The 14644-nt window shown below is 35.8% G+C and overlaps 1 protein-coding gene across 2 annotated transcripts in view; it reads right to left on the reverse strand.

The window, feature by feature from the left end:
* The window catches only part of LOC109818374 (kinesin-like protein KIN-14B), a 44757-nt gene that overhangs the window by 26225 nt on the left and 3888 nt on the right, over positions 1-14644 (reverse strand). For both annotated transcript variants that reach the window (XR_002241447.3, XM_020383817.3), the window contains exons 8-14: positions 13408-13569; positions 7391-7482; positions 4887-5038; positions 4515-4688; positions 3873-4019; positions 3089-3259; positions 2499-2570 (exon numbers count right to left, since the gene is read on the reverse strand). Coding sequence is in view for 1 of the 2 variants with exons in the window: in XM_020383817.3 (XP_020239406.1) it covers positions 2499-2570; positions 3089-3259; positions 3873-4019; positions 4515-4688; positions 4887-5038; positions 7391-7482; positions 13408-13569 (970 nt within the window). In the remaining variant the exon portion in view is untranslated. The remainder of the gene's footprint in view (positions 1-2498; positions 2571-3088; positions 3260-3872; positions 4020-4514; positions 4689-4886; positions 5039-7390; positions 7483-13407; positions 13570-14644) is intronic.

Genomic DNA, 14644 nt, shown 5'->3' on the forward strand with positions numbered 1-14644 from the left:
ATTTCTCAATTCATCAAAGCTTTATTGCAACCATTGATGCAATGTGTCAGTTCAAGAAGCTTTGATAGATAGAAATTGGGTTAGAGCCATGAATGAGGAGATTGAGGCATTGGAGAGAAACTCAATTGGGAGATTGTTGATAAACCCAAAGACAAGAAAGTTGTAGGGTTCAGATGAATATACACAATTAAGTGTGAATCTGATGGACATTAGATAGAAACAACACAAGGCAAGATTGGCGGTCAAGAGGTTCACACAAACCTATAGCATTGACTATGAGGAGATATTTTCCCCCATAGCAAAAATGAATACAGTAAGAATCATTCTCTCTCTAGCCACCCACTTTGGTTGGAATCTACAACTATTTCGTGTTAAGAATGCCTTCTTACATGGAAACCTGAAAGAGGCAGTCTACATGGAGATTCCCCTAGGATTTGAATATCATGTTGAAAAGTTGGAAAAGGCATTGTATGGCCTCAGACAATCTCCTCGAGCATGGTTTGAAAGATTTACTCAAGGCATGAAGTCCTTGGGATATAAACAGAATCAAGGTGATCATACTTTAATTGTAAAACATTCTCCTGATGACAAACTCTCCCTTCTCCTAATGTATGTAGATGATATGATTGTTGCAAGGGATGATAAGGTGGAGAAACTAATTCTAAAAGAGAAATTGGCAACTCATTTTGAAATGAAGAAGTTGGGAAAATTTAAGTATTTCCTCGGGATAGAGGTTGCATACTCCAAAAAAGGGATCTTTATTTTTCAAAGGAAATATGTTCTTGATCTTTTGAAGGAGACAAGAAAAATGGGGTGCAAGACCACATGGGTGCCCATTAAGCAAAATCACAAGATTGGAAATGAAGAAAGTTCACATGTATAAAAGTCTCAATACCATAGATTAGTACGGAAGTTGATATATCTATCACACATAGGGATGGCAACAAGGTGGGTTCGGGTCAAGGCAACTTTTGCTCTCCCCATCCTCACCCCAATAAAAGGCAGGGGCGAGTCCGAGTTCAAGTTTTATAGAGATGGGATTATATTTTTAAAATCCATCTCCATATGCATCGGGTTTTGTCGGGTTCAAATAAACTCATAGGGACTCGTTACATTTTTTTTATAATTTTAATTTACTTATACATTTTAAATAAATTAAAGTATAAGTTAATAATTATATTATAACAAATAATATATAAACAAAAAATAAAAAATTATAAATAGAAAATTTAAGAATTAAATTACATTTTTAATTAAAACAATTTTAAATTAGTTACTTAATTATTGTTATAATTTTAATTATTTAATTATTAAAATAATTAATTGTATTTTTAATATTTATAAAAATTAAAAACTTAACTTTAATTTATATATATATATATATATATATTGTTGTAAAAATATGTAAAAAAAGTAAAAGAAATGATGCAGGGCGAGTATGAGGGTGAAGGGTTACATATCCAAACCTAATGTCTCAAGTCGTAGAAAACCCATACCCGATCAAAATGAGTTTTCCTCATCAAAATTGAGTCAAGGTCAAACAGTACCCACGGATGCGGGTTTAGTTGGCATGCCTAATCACACACTAGACCTAATATTGCTTATGCAGTTAGTGTGGTTGGCCAATTTATGCATGACTTCCATGACAGACACTTTCACGCAGTCGAGAGGATTCTCCGATATCTAAAGGCAAGACCAAGGATGGGATTATTATTTAAAAGAGAAGGTCCATTGTCCATGGAGATATACATTGATGTTGATGCAAGGTTCGTCACAAATAGAAGATCCACTTCCAGTTATTGCATGTTTCTTGGTGGGAATCTAGTAACATGGAGAAGCAAGTAAAATGTAGTAGCTAGATCTAGTGCAGAAGCTGAGTTGAAGCTATGGCACATGGCATATGTAAAGAATTATAATTTATGAATGAAAATTATTCTTGATGACCTTAAAGTTAAATACGGGTCCAATGAAGTTGTTTTGTGATAACAATTCGGCTACCAACATTGTTCATAACCCAGTTCAGCATGATAGAATGAAACACAAAGATTGATAAACACTCCATCAAAGAGAAGTTGGATGGTGGCCTTATAGTTACAGCTCATATACTTACATGAGTTCAAGTAGTAGATGTCTTCATAAAGGGACTTCCTAGTGCTAGATTCCAAAATCTTATTGGCAAGTTGGCCATGATTAATATTCATTTACCATCTTAAGGGGGAGTGTTGTAAATATCATAGATACTTAGAAGATCTAGAATATCTTTAAATATCTCTAGATATTTGTTTTCGTATATTTTTATTATTTTGTTTCCCCATTTCTTTATAATTGTTATTTCATTATTTAAGCATAGTCATTTACTCTATAAATAGGGATATTAGAAAATGTACAAAATACACAATTAATATATAGTTTCTTTTTTCAACTCGATACTTATTTTTATATACAACACTTCATAGTGATCATATACAGATAATCTACAAAGTTGTGAAACCTCCTACCTTAGGTGATCCAGCTGTAGATGCTTTCTGAGTTAATCTATCAAACAATTTCTCATTTTCTTCATGCAACCTCTGCAAACCATCAAATATGAAATTGAGCCCCACACAGGAACAATATAAAATTATAGTACTAATAGTAGGCATATCAAAATCCAATACAGCTAAAGAATTCAACATAATAAATATTCAGAACTTACAGCATGACAACCTTTTAACTGAGTATATCTTCTACAAACTAGAAGGTCATCAGAAGATGCAAAATTAAAATTTTAAGCTCTGGTTTCTTGGCTGCATGTTTGGCTTTTATCTTTTTTCCCCTTTCATCAAATATATTAACAATGGCACCATACTAACTATATCCCCATTTCAGTTTTATACTTAATTGTTGCTTTCAAACATGATGGTCCACCCCAACCATGTTCCTGTATGTATACCATTTTGCATATAAGATATACAAAATGCTATGGCCAGTAGTGGTTTTTAGGAAAAATTTTGCTATATAAAAACTACAAAGAAGACAAAAAGCATTAACCATATATTAATAATTAAAAGACTACAACAATCAGACACAATTATCAAGAATAACAGACCTCAATCAGAGCATCACGTTTCTTGAGTTCTTCTTCTAGTTTTTTGGTTACTGCAGAAGAGTCAGTGCCATCTCCAGTTGCTCTGGAATTGGATAGGGCAGAAGACTCTGGCTCTGTGGCCCTAGATTTAGTAGCTTCATTGAGTTGAGTTTCAAGGGTTCTAATTTTAGCCTGTATCAAAGAGGAAAAGCAGATACACGTGAATTATCTGGAGTGTGAAGAATGATAACATACATCATTACATCTAGGACTAAGGATTAACATACTCTATTTGTATTTAAATCAGAAAATTCATTGATAGTGTTCAAGCTACTCAATGATGAGACAAATCATTAAACAGTGCAGGGACCCAAATTATGACAAAGTGCTGTTGCTTCAGCTTTGTGCTGGAAATGTCACCAGTACACATAAATTTGATAATCGATAATATACAGCCTGCGGTAGCATACAATAGAAACAACTGCACAGGCAGCATTGAATTGGGTGTATGAAGTTCAAAACTTGGCAGGAAGAAAGTGAGAGAACAAAAGGTAATAAGAATTTATGGTTAAGAAGCAATTGCAAATAATTTAAGGCTCAATTATAATTTATAAATACATGTTAGATTAAGCATCCCAGCAAACAAAACTGATTAAAATTCACTACTTAGAAAAGTTATATGTTAGATCACTCTAACTTTTATCAAGAAACTGTAGTTGTTAAAGTACTTAGAAATTGGACTTATAAACCATTGAAGAAGTTTCTTATGAATTAGTAATTTAAACTATCATAAGATAGTACCAACCTGTAAACTTTGGATGGTTGAATCTTCTTGTTGTATCTGCAATTTTTGATCTTGCTCTAACTGTAAAAGTTGAGCAACTTGATTTCTAAGTTGAGTATTTTGTTCTTTCTCTATCTTATGTTTATCTGACAGCAAAACATGCTCCGACTGCAACAAATAAAAGCAATAATGTAATTCATTAAAAAGGCAGATGCCTTTATATTCAAAGATATCAACCAAGTGCTGATAGCATGGTATGAATGTCAGCGGGCTTTATACATTCAAGTTGGGATAAGAAGAACGAAAACAGTCAAATTTATCATTATATTTTGAAGGAACAGAACTTAACACAAGTATGTAAAACATTTGACAGAATACCCACCTAAGCAAAACCTAAATCAAAATAATATCAGAAAATGCACAATGGTGAATTTGATAGAATACTTGATTGTGATTATGCAGTCAAGAAACTGATTTAAAATTATAAATCTTGTAATAATAAATGTTCTTCTAACATGTTGCAGCACAAAAATAATGTCGAATTGCTCAACGAATTAACATAACCCAAGCATGCCATATTTTGAAAACATAAACGTCTAGCCACCAAATAACCAGTCACTGCATAGAACTGGAAAACTATGCCAAGATGATTCAAATGCAAACCTTTAAATCAGTCTGCAATGCAGAAGAAACTTTCCATGCCTTCTGCACTTCATTGAAGAGTAGAACACATTGATCATTTGCATCTTTTAGCGCTTTCTTGAGTTCCAGACCCTCTTGCTTTAGATCATGGATTTCTTTTTCTTTCTCATATAGCTCCTTTCGTGCATCGTTTGCCTTTAAAAAATGATAAATAAAATATATGATATAAATAGAAAATTTGTAACCATTAACTCCTAGTTTGCACTCAACATCATTCTATCCACATACAATCTATCAGATGCAGTATGTAATAATGATTTTAAAAATATTCCAAAACAAATTCACACCTATGAGTAAACAGGATCAAAAGAAGAAATGGGAATGAGAACTTACAACATCTCTCCACTTTTTAATTGTGTCTCGGTTTCCAAGGCTTAATATAGAATTTCGAGCTCTGGAAGAGAAATTGAGAGATGACAATGTCTCGGATAAATTTGAAATACTTGGACAAACATTCACAATCATCAAAGTTTTTGAACTCCCACCTACAAACATTAAAGAACACTAACTGTAAAAATTAGATGAGGTGCCTGAAATCAATCAGAAAGACCCAGGAAAGTTAGTTTTGCGGGCAATACAGAATACAAATTTAGTGTCATGTGTGATAACCTTTTGTTGTCAAATAGAGTTTCTTTTATATTTTGAGAAGAATTTCATTACAACAATACAGAATATGAAAGGAAAGGATGATAATCCTCATTCAAATAAAAAGAAAATAACAGGGAACAAAAGCCATCAATGTAACAAAGCCACCCAAACCCTCAACCAAAAAAAAATAGGCAAAGAATACAGGGGCAATAATATTATCTAGGAAATTCATGGAGAAGCCCACTGCTCTTCCCAATTTTACAAGTAGAAAGAGGTTCCATGCCCATTATCACCTTATAATTAGCGATCTTCTCCCTTTCTGATATTGAAGGATACCTTTTCATTAGCTCAAGTACAATTTCCTTATATCTTTAATAAACTGTTTTATTTGTCAGGGAGAGAAAAATAATAATTGTTTTCTCTTTCAAAGAGGGCAATTACAGAAAGGAGCTGTCCAAAATTTTGGCAACAGAACCCAATTATAATCAGGAAACACGGACAAGGGTCCTCTTAAGCATTGGTATCATATGAGGGACTAATTGGAATAAATATGTAATATAGATAAACAGAACAGTTATAGAAACAGAAGAATGCAGATGCACATATTTCCAAATTAGCAACAAGACAACCAGACAATAAAATGAAGTCAATCAGACAACAGCTTCATGAGAACACAATCTGGATTATTATTAATACAATTTCATCAAAATCAATGATGAATTATAGGAATAGGCACAGTATTTAAAGTATTTGATATGATACAACACTAACATCAATGTTGAATTAAAAAGGGGAGATTTAGGGAACAGAATCATTTTGCAGAGAATTTAGAGAATGAAAAAGCTTTTATTCTTGTAGAACGTAGTAGAGGTTCTGCATGTTATCCATATATATGGACTCTAGATAGACATAGTGGAGACTACTCCCTAGAATTATAATATGTGATGCAACTTCCTAAACACTAATACCCATGAACATTAAATTCATTGTAGCATGTGATACATGAACCACACACACTACTAAGTTTGTTGCAAATAAAAACTCTTTTTATTTAAGTTAGCTTACTAAACTTTAAGTTTGTTGCAAATAAAAACTCTTTTTATTTAAGTTAGCTTACTAAACTTTAAGTTTGTTGCAAATAAAAACTCATTATTTAAGCAAAAGAAATATAAAATAGAAAGTCATGAAGTGTGAAAAGACACCAGACAAGATCTGTCCAACCAAAGTATTAAACAAAAAGAAAGTAATCACGTATCCAGATTAAGGGCCACAAGGAGAGTCAGAAGGCAAAACTGTTGGTTGGAAAACTAAAATAGGTCCAACACTACACTAGAAAGGTTCAAGCAGTGACAGCTACACTGCACACTAACTCACCAGAGAGACATAGATCTGCCAGACTTGCAGTCATATGAATAGACCTCCACAATTAAGACAGCTATAAACGAGGAAAAAACCATAATAGAGGAAGCAATGGAACCAGCAATGTAACTGGTGAATTAAAGCAGACCTGAAATAAGCCAGGCAGTGGAATTAACTTGCTGGATCTGGGACACCAGAAAATTTTGCAGCAGCAGCAAACAGTGACAATGGGGACTTGAAATGTGACTGAGTGCACTGGAAGAGCCAACAGTCCAACACAGCAGAGGAGAAAAGAAACTAGTGATGTCATAGACTCATGGCAGAGACAAAAAAGAAAAGCCACTAAAATGGAAAACTTGGGAGAAAGAGAATGGCCAGAATTTGTGATTCAAAGTGCTGGAAAATGGAGTAAGGAAACAGCAGATGTGACTAGACAGGATGCGGTGGCTGGTATCACTTTGATTTGTTAAATTTAGAGAGGGAGATTGAGAGAGAGAGAGAGAGAGAACAGAATCTTTTTAGAGAATTTAGAGAATAAAAAACTTTTTATTATTTTAAAATATAGTGCATAGGTTCAGTATGTCATCCATATATAGCTGTAGATACACATACACTTAGCGGAAACTATTCCCTAGGATTATAAGTGATGCTTCCTAGACAATAATAACCATGAAACAAATCAATGTAGCACGTGATAAATGAACCCCACAGACTTCTAACAATGACAAAACCACACCCAAATTGCAAAAACTTATTAGCATCTTAACAAGCTGAGACAATTTTGTTACTAGTACATCAACATTCCAATAGGAGTAACAACACAGGAACCAAATAGATGCCACCATAAGTTCAAACTTTAAAGTTAAAAAGAGGGAAGAACAAATCAATACCAAGTGAATCTGCAAGCAGTTTTGTTAGCAACGAATTTTCGTAAGGAACAATATCCTTCTTAGATGTTAAAGAAGACAAAACATCTCCCAACCTGCATATTCATTTTAAAAATCCAAAGTGTTAGACAATAAATTTTTCACTGCACCACATTCGTTCCACTAAACTTGCCCAAAACAAAAGTTCAATATGAATGAAAACATAAAATTATATATATTACAAGAAAAAGGCAAGAACATATGAGAGGAGTTAAGGAAAATCAAATTACATTTCATTTTTTGTAGATATCAATAAGTGTTATCTATGCAAGGTTCAATACAGGACACAGTACAAGACCAGGTTCAAGTATGACACTATGGTTGTCCCATCATCTTCCTTGAAGTAAAAGGTTAATCGGAAACCCTCACCTAATCATCATTATGCTAAATCTGGACTGTTAATATGTTAGGATTCTTTGATAGAAAGGAACACCAAGAAATACAGAACAGAAAAAGAAGAAAATAGTGCCTCTGTATTAGTTAGTATCAGTAAACCTGTAACGAATGTACACAATGTACTCAAAGGAGCCCTCTCCTTTGACACTGGAACTCCCAGTCGCCTAAAACATAAAATTCCTCCTTAACTCTCCAATTAGAGAGTTATTTATAGTAACCAAAATCAGCAACTGTAACTGACCCTTTGCACCTTATTTTTTTGAAATACATTCATAACAGATTCCTAACTACTAATTCACTCTTTTATTCTTCCTCCTATAATAGACTTGTAGGGTTTTTCTTTGGGTTTCATTCTCGGGCCTATCAATACCCTCCCCCTCCAAAACAACCTTGTCCTCAAGGTTGAACTCCGGAAATTGGTTGTTGATAGTAGTGGCGTCTTCCCACGTAGCTTCCTCTGATGACCTATCCTTCCATTGCACCAAAACCTACTGACTCTGATCACCATATTTTGTAATCACACGGCTGCCCAAAATTTGCTCTGGTTGATACCCTGTGGTTGTTCGCTCAAGCTCTGTTGGAAGCCCAGATTCTACTGTATGATTTCCCACTGCCCTTTTAAGCTGAGACACATGGAAAACTGAGTGGATTCTTGCTTGCTCCAGTAGCTTCAGCTGAAAGGCTACTGTACCTATCTGTTTCAAAACCAAATACGGACCATAGTAACATGCTGACAATTTAGGATGAAGTCTTGTTGGCATTGAAACTTGTCTGTGTGGTCGAATCTTGAGGTAAACCCAATCCCCTGGTTGTATTTTAGCTGGTCTTCTCCTAGCATTCGCATAGTGGATCATTTGATCTTGAGCTCTCCCCAAATGATACTTTAATTGCTTTAGAGCTTCATCCCTGTCTCTCAGGTCTTGAGCTACTGCTTCTACCAAAACTTCCCCCGGAATAAATCTGGCTAACGAAGGGGGTGGTCTACCATATACTATCTCGAAAGGGGTGCTACGTGAAGCACTTTGGAAACTGGTATTATACCAATATTCTGCCCAAGGGATGAACTCTGCCCAAATTTTAGGTTGTTCAGAGCTGAAGCAACGAAGATAAGTTTCTAAGGTTCTGTTTAGCACCTCCGTTTGGCCATCGGATTCCGGATGATAAGCTATACTCATCTTTAATTGAGTCCCTTGCAATCTGAACAACTCCTGCCAGAAATGACTGACGAATGTAGGGTCTCGATCGCTAACAATTGAAGTTGGAATTCTATGTAGTCTCACCACCTCTCGAATAAACACCTCTGCTACCGATCAAGCCAAATACAGATGTTTAAGTAATATAAAGTGCCCATACTTGCTCAATCTATCAACAACTACCAAAATTGCATCAAAACCTTTTGATTTAGGCAATCCAACAATAAAGTCCATGCTGATGTCCTCCCAAATGGCATTTGGAATAGGCAAGGGCTGCAGTAAACCAGCTGGACTTGAGGCCTGATATTTGCTGCGCTGACATATATGACATGCTACCACAAATTGTGTCACTGTACCCTTCATTCCTATCCAAAAAAGTGACTGGGCCAACCGACGATAAGTCCTGAATACTCCCGAATGTCCTCCAATGGGAGAAGAATGAAATTCTTGTAAGAATCTTGGGATCTAGCTGGAAGATGCTGCCAACACTAATCTTCCCCGATGATACAATCTTTCATGTTCCAAGGTATATTGAGGATGAGAATCCGGATCATGTTTCAGATCCTCAATTATTTTAGCCAAAATAGGATCCCTCTTTACTTCCTCATCAATCTCCGTGATATCTTGCCAATAGGGCCTGAAAACTAATTGCAATTCCTTCTCCTCATTCTGCCTTGAAAGTGTATCAGTATCAGCCACTCTATTTGCAGCTCCAGTTTTATACACAATTTCAAATTCGTATCCCAACAGCTTAGCCAACCAATTTTGTTGATTTTGGGTCGTAATTCTTTGCTCCAATAAATGTTTCAAACTCTTTTGATCCGTGAAAACAGTGAACTTCTATCCGAGCACATAAGGTCTCCAATGTTGAATGGCCAACACTAGAGCCATTAACTCCTTCTCATACACTGATTTGGTAAGGGATGCCTCCCCCGAAGCTTTGCTGAAAAATGCTATAGGCCTCTTGTTTTGTGTCAACACTGCTCCTATCCCTTTTCCTGAAGCATCACATTCAATAGAGAAGGGTTGAGAAAAATCGGGCATAGCTAAAACAGGAGCCGAAGTGACAGCCTGTTGCAGTAGCCTAAACGCCAAGGTACTGTCTTCCTTCCATGCAAAATTTCCCCTTTTTAGCAAGTCGGTTAAAGGCCTGGCTATTTTTCCATAATTGCATATGAAGCGGCAATAATATCGGGTAAGGCCCAAAAATCCCATGAGCGCCTTGATAGATTTTGGAATAGGCCATTGTAGTATAGCTTCAACCTTTTGAGGATCCATAGAAACCCCTGCTTTAGAAACTATATGTCCCAAATAACTCAACTCCATCTTACCAAATCCACATTTCTTTAGATTGGCCAAAAAACCGTGTTGTTCCAGAATATGCAGTACCTTCTTTAGATGCTACAAATGATCCTCCCAAGACTTGCTATACACCAATATATCATCAAAGAACACCAATACATACCTCCTTAGGAGGGGTCCTATTATGGCATTCATGGCACATTGGAAAGTTGCTAGGGCATTAGTTAATCCAAATGGCATTACTAAAAACTCATAATGCCCTTGATGGGTACGAAAAGCTGTTTTCGGAATATCTGCCTTGTACATTCTTATCTGGTGGTAGCCAACCTTCAAATCAATCTTAGAAAAATATGCAGCCCCATTCAACTCATCGAGAAGTTCTTAAATCATGGGAATAGGAAACTTATCCGGAATTGTAGCCTTGTTCAAAGCCCGGTAATCCACACAGAACCTCCAGCTACCATCTTTCTTTTTTACCAAAATCACCGGACTTGAATATGGACTGTTGCTCGGTCTAATAACCCCTGTAGATAACATCTCAGCCACTTGCTTCTCAATTTCGTTTTTCTGTATGTGAGGGTATCGATAGGGTCTAACACTTATAAGATCCCAGCCTTGATTGGAATTTTGTGATCAATTTCTCTATGAGGTGGTAACCCTACCGGTTTAGCAAAAATATGACCAAATTCTTCTAACAATTTTTGCAGTTGATCTCCCATTGACACAGGCAGATACTCATTCTTTCTCTCCTCTTTTTCCACAACCCACAACATTAACATTCCTGCTACTTCACCTTGTGACAGTTTAATCAAGGACTTCATAGAGATAACTAATTTAGCTAAGCTTGGATCCCCTTGTATCTGAACGTTCTATCCTTGATCTACAAAATCCATGCTCAAAGTCTTCCAATTCACTTTTACCTCCCCCAAAGTAGCCAACCAAGTCACTCCCAAAATCACGTTCATGCCTCCTAAGTCAAACAGAAAAAATTCTTCAGATAATTCATAATTTCCCATGTGTACCTTCAAGTTTTTGCAACGCCCCTGGGTCTTTTTTCTTTTCCCATCTCCCAGCCTCACTTGGTATGGTTCGGTTGATTCCACCTCCAATCCCAATTTCTGTACCAATTGGCTGGAAATAAAATTGTGACTGGCTCCACTATCAATTAAGATCAGCACTTCCTTGCCCTGAATGGTTCCTTGAAGTTTCATGGTTTGAGGTTGGGTCCATCCTCCAGCTGAACACATGGACAGGTCCATCCATTGGCACACCGCTTCTAGCTCTTCTCCTCCTTCTTCCTCTATCGCCTCCTCGTGTTCAGCTCCAATTTGTTCTTCCTCAGCCAAAATTAATACCCGCAAATTCTTCTCCGAACAGCGGTGCCCTGGTCCATATGCTAGTCCACAACGAAAACACCTGCCCTCCTCTCTCCTTTTCACATATTCAGGATAAGATAGGTTCCTTGTTCCTCCATTTCTTGACCACGAATTTACACTTTTGCCTAGCGACCCATTCCATTAGACGTTTGAGAATTACTCACTCCTCCAATGCCCACTCACGACACAATTCCCCCTCTTGTTTGGTATCGCGAACTTGCATTTTGACAGTTAAAAGAACCCCTGTATGTTCGCGCTTCTTTCATTGCCTCTTCCACATCACATGCCACCTCCATGGCACGAGATATCTTTTCGTAGTCCTGCTAGGAAATAACCCAGCAATTGATCCTCTGGTGTTGAAACTGCTTGTGCCACCAACAGTTTGAATTCTTGCACATAGTCTTCCACGCTCGAAGTCTGTCTTAGTGCTGCCAGCCTTTCATACACCGTGCTACGACCGTTTCCACCAAACCTTCTTAACAAAGCTATCGAGAACTCTTCCCAAGAAGGATTCTTGGACTTCTGTCGCCAAAATTGGAACTAGTGAACAGCATTCCCTTCCATACTTATGAATGCTAGACGCAGTTTCTCTGTAGGTTTGACTTGTTGTGCTTCAAAAAAAATTTCTGCCCTAGCTATCCATCCCAGCGGGTCACATCCTTCAAAAGTGGGTAATTCCACTTTTTTCATCCAAGAATGACGCATTCCACCATTCTCTCCTTCCGATGACTCTCCTCCCTCCTTCACTTCAGACATATTCCCATTGTTGACTGAATCATTCTCCCCTTCCTCAGAAATTGGATCTTTCTTCTTATTCATACACTCAAGAATTAGTTCCTTAATTTGTTTCATGTCTGGCATGTTATCTTTGATGTAACTGATGCCTCGTTTCAACTCCGCTAATTTCATTCCTTGTTCGCTGGTCAACTTCTCCAAATTCCCCACTCGATTTTCCATCTCGTTCTTGAATGGATCCGGTAGGTCGGACCAATTTGTTAGGATCCTTTCTTTGATAGAAAGGAACACCAAGAAATACAGAACAGAAAAAGAAGAAAATAGTGTCTCTGTATTAGTTAGAATCAGTAAACCTGTATCGAATGTACACAATGTACTCAAAGGAGCCCTCTCCTTTTACACTGGAACTCCCAGTCGCCTAAAACATAAAATTCCCCCTTAACTCTCCAATTAGAGAGTTATTTATAGTAACCAAAATCAGCAACCGTAACTGACCCTTTACACCTTATTTTTTTAAAATACATTCATAACAGATTCCTAACTACTAATTCACTCTTTTATTCTTCCTCCTATAATAGACTTGTAGGGTTTGCTTTTGGGTTTCATTCTTGGGCCTATCATAATATGCTGTATTGAAGCTGTAATATCCGGTTTACTGTTGATAAGGGAATTAAGTAACATTAACATATAAGTATATAACCCAAACATAAATGAAATGCAAACCCACATCTATTACAAGTAGACTAAGTATCTAAACATTATTTCCCCAAGCAGAAACAAAATTAACAATATGGTTGGCTACCTTAGTAACATTTGCAACAAGTAATGAAAACTGATAAATCACCAAATCAAGGACAACAGAAAATACTTGAAGTGGATTGATACATAAAGACATGGATGGGCAAACACCTGGCAACAATTAAGTAAATATGGATAAATTTGATAATGAAGAGAAAAATAAGGCATTGAAATCACATACGCAGAAAGTGACTTCATAACATGGAGCAAATCTGTGACACGCTCACCACTATCGTCTTCTGTTATCAAACCTTCACTTCCAGCTAAGTCAACCAGATAGAGTTTACTATATGAGTTCTCACCAGTGATCAAATTGTTATAAAATATGTGTATCGTGACAATCCTGACACAGAAAGACATGAAATCCAAAGAGCTGAATTAGCCTACAGCAGTCACAAAATCTGGCAACACACCCACAGAAATATCAAAACAGTAACAGCTGCAAAAATAAACTTAAAAAAAAATGAAAGAACAATCTTCTTTCTGATAATAGAATATCATAGTGATACAGCATTACAGCTAACAGAACAAATTATTTACACTGTTTCTAGTATGAAACTTTAAAAGCATAAAACAAAGTGAAAACATGGCATTTTTGTAATTATTTATGAAAACAAAAGCAAAAATAGACAATGTCTTCTCAAACCAAATAGACCCTAATATTTTCTGCTTCCTGTTGTTATTTACGGGTCATATTAAAGAAGAAAATGGCCAAATATATATGAAAAAGGATCCATTTACTCCAAGAGTAACTCTTAGTAGAGATACTTCATTTAATAACACACAGTTTGCATTGAATTTCAACGATCCAACCATTAAAATTTGTTTATGGATAGATCAAGTCTACAAATTTTTGCAAAGTTTGAAATTTGTGATACTTCATTATATAGATTCAAATTAATATATAATATTTTTATGAATATCCATTAATTTGAATTAATGTATTAAAGTAACAAATAATTTTCAAATTTTGTAAAAAATTTGTTTGCTTGATCTATTTATTAAGATCTTTTAATGTAACAATTGGATCATTAAAATTCAATATAGACCATCAGGTCTTGAATGGAATAACTCTACTAAAATTTACTCTTAAAATAAGTAAATCCTTCCCTTATATACATATATATATATATATAGGGGAAGGATCTACTTATTCTAAGAGTTTAGGGTTTATATATGTGTGTGTGTGGACATTTCTAGTGAGAGCATAAGAGTAAATCTTAGTCATATAACCATACATGGTTGGTCAAGATTGTATTAATTAGTTTTGATCTTAACCATCCATATGAATTTAATGGTTAAGATTTGCTCCTCTTGTGCAGTCATCTCTAACTTGATATGCTTCCAAGATATATAAATCCCACAAAGCAATCTTCCATATTGATCAGAACAGCAACATTGGAACAATATATGCTATC

Source organism: Cajanus cajan, chromosome 5 (genome assembly GCF_000230855.2).
Source record: "Cajanus cajan strain Asha chromosome 5, NIPB_CcT2T_4, whole genome shotgun sequence".
NCBI lineage: Eukaryota > Viridiplantae > Streptophyta > Magnoliopsida > Fabales > Fabaceae > Cajanus > Cajanus cajan.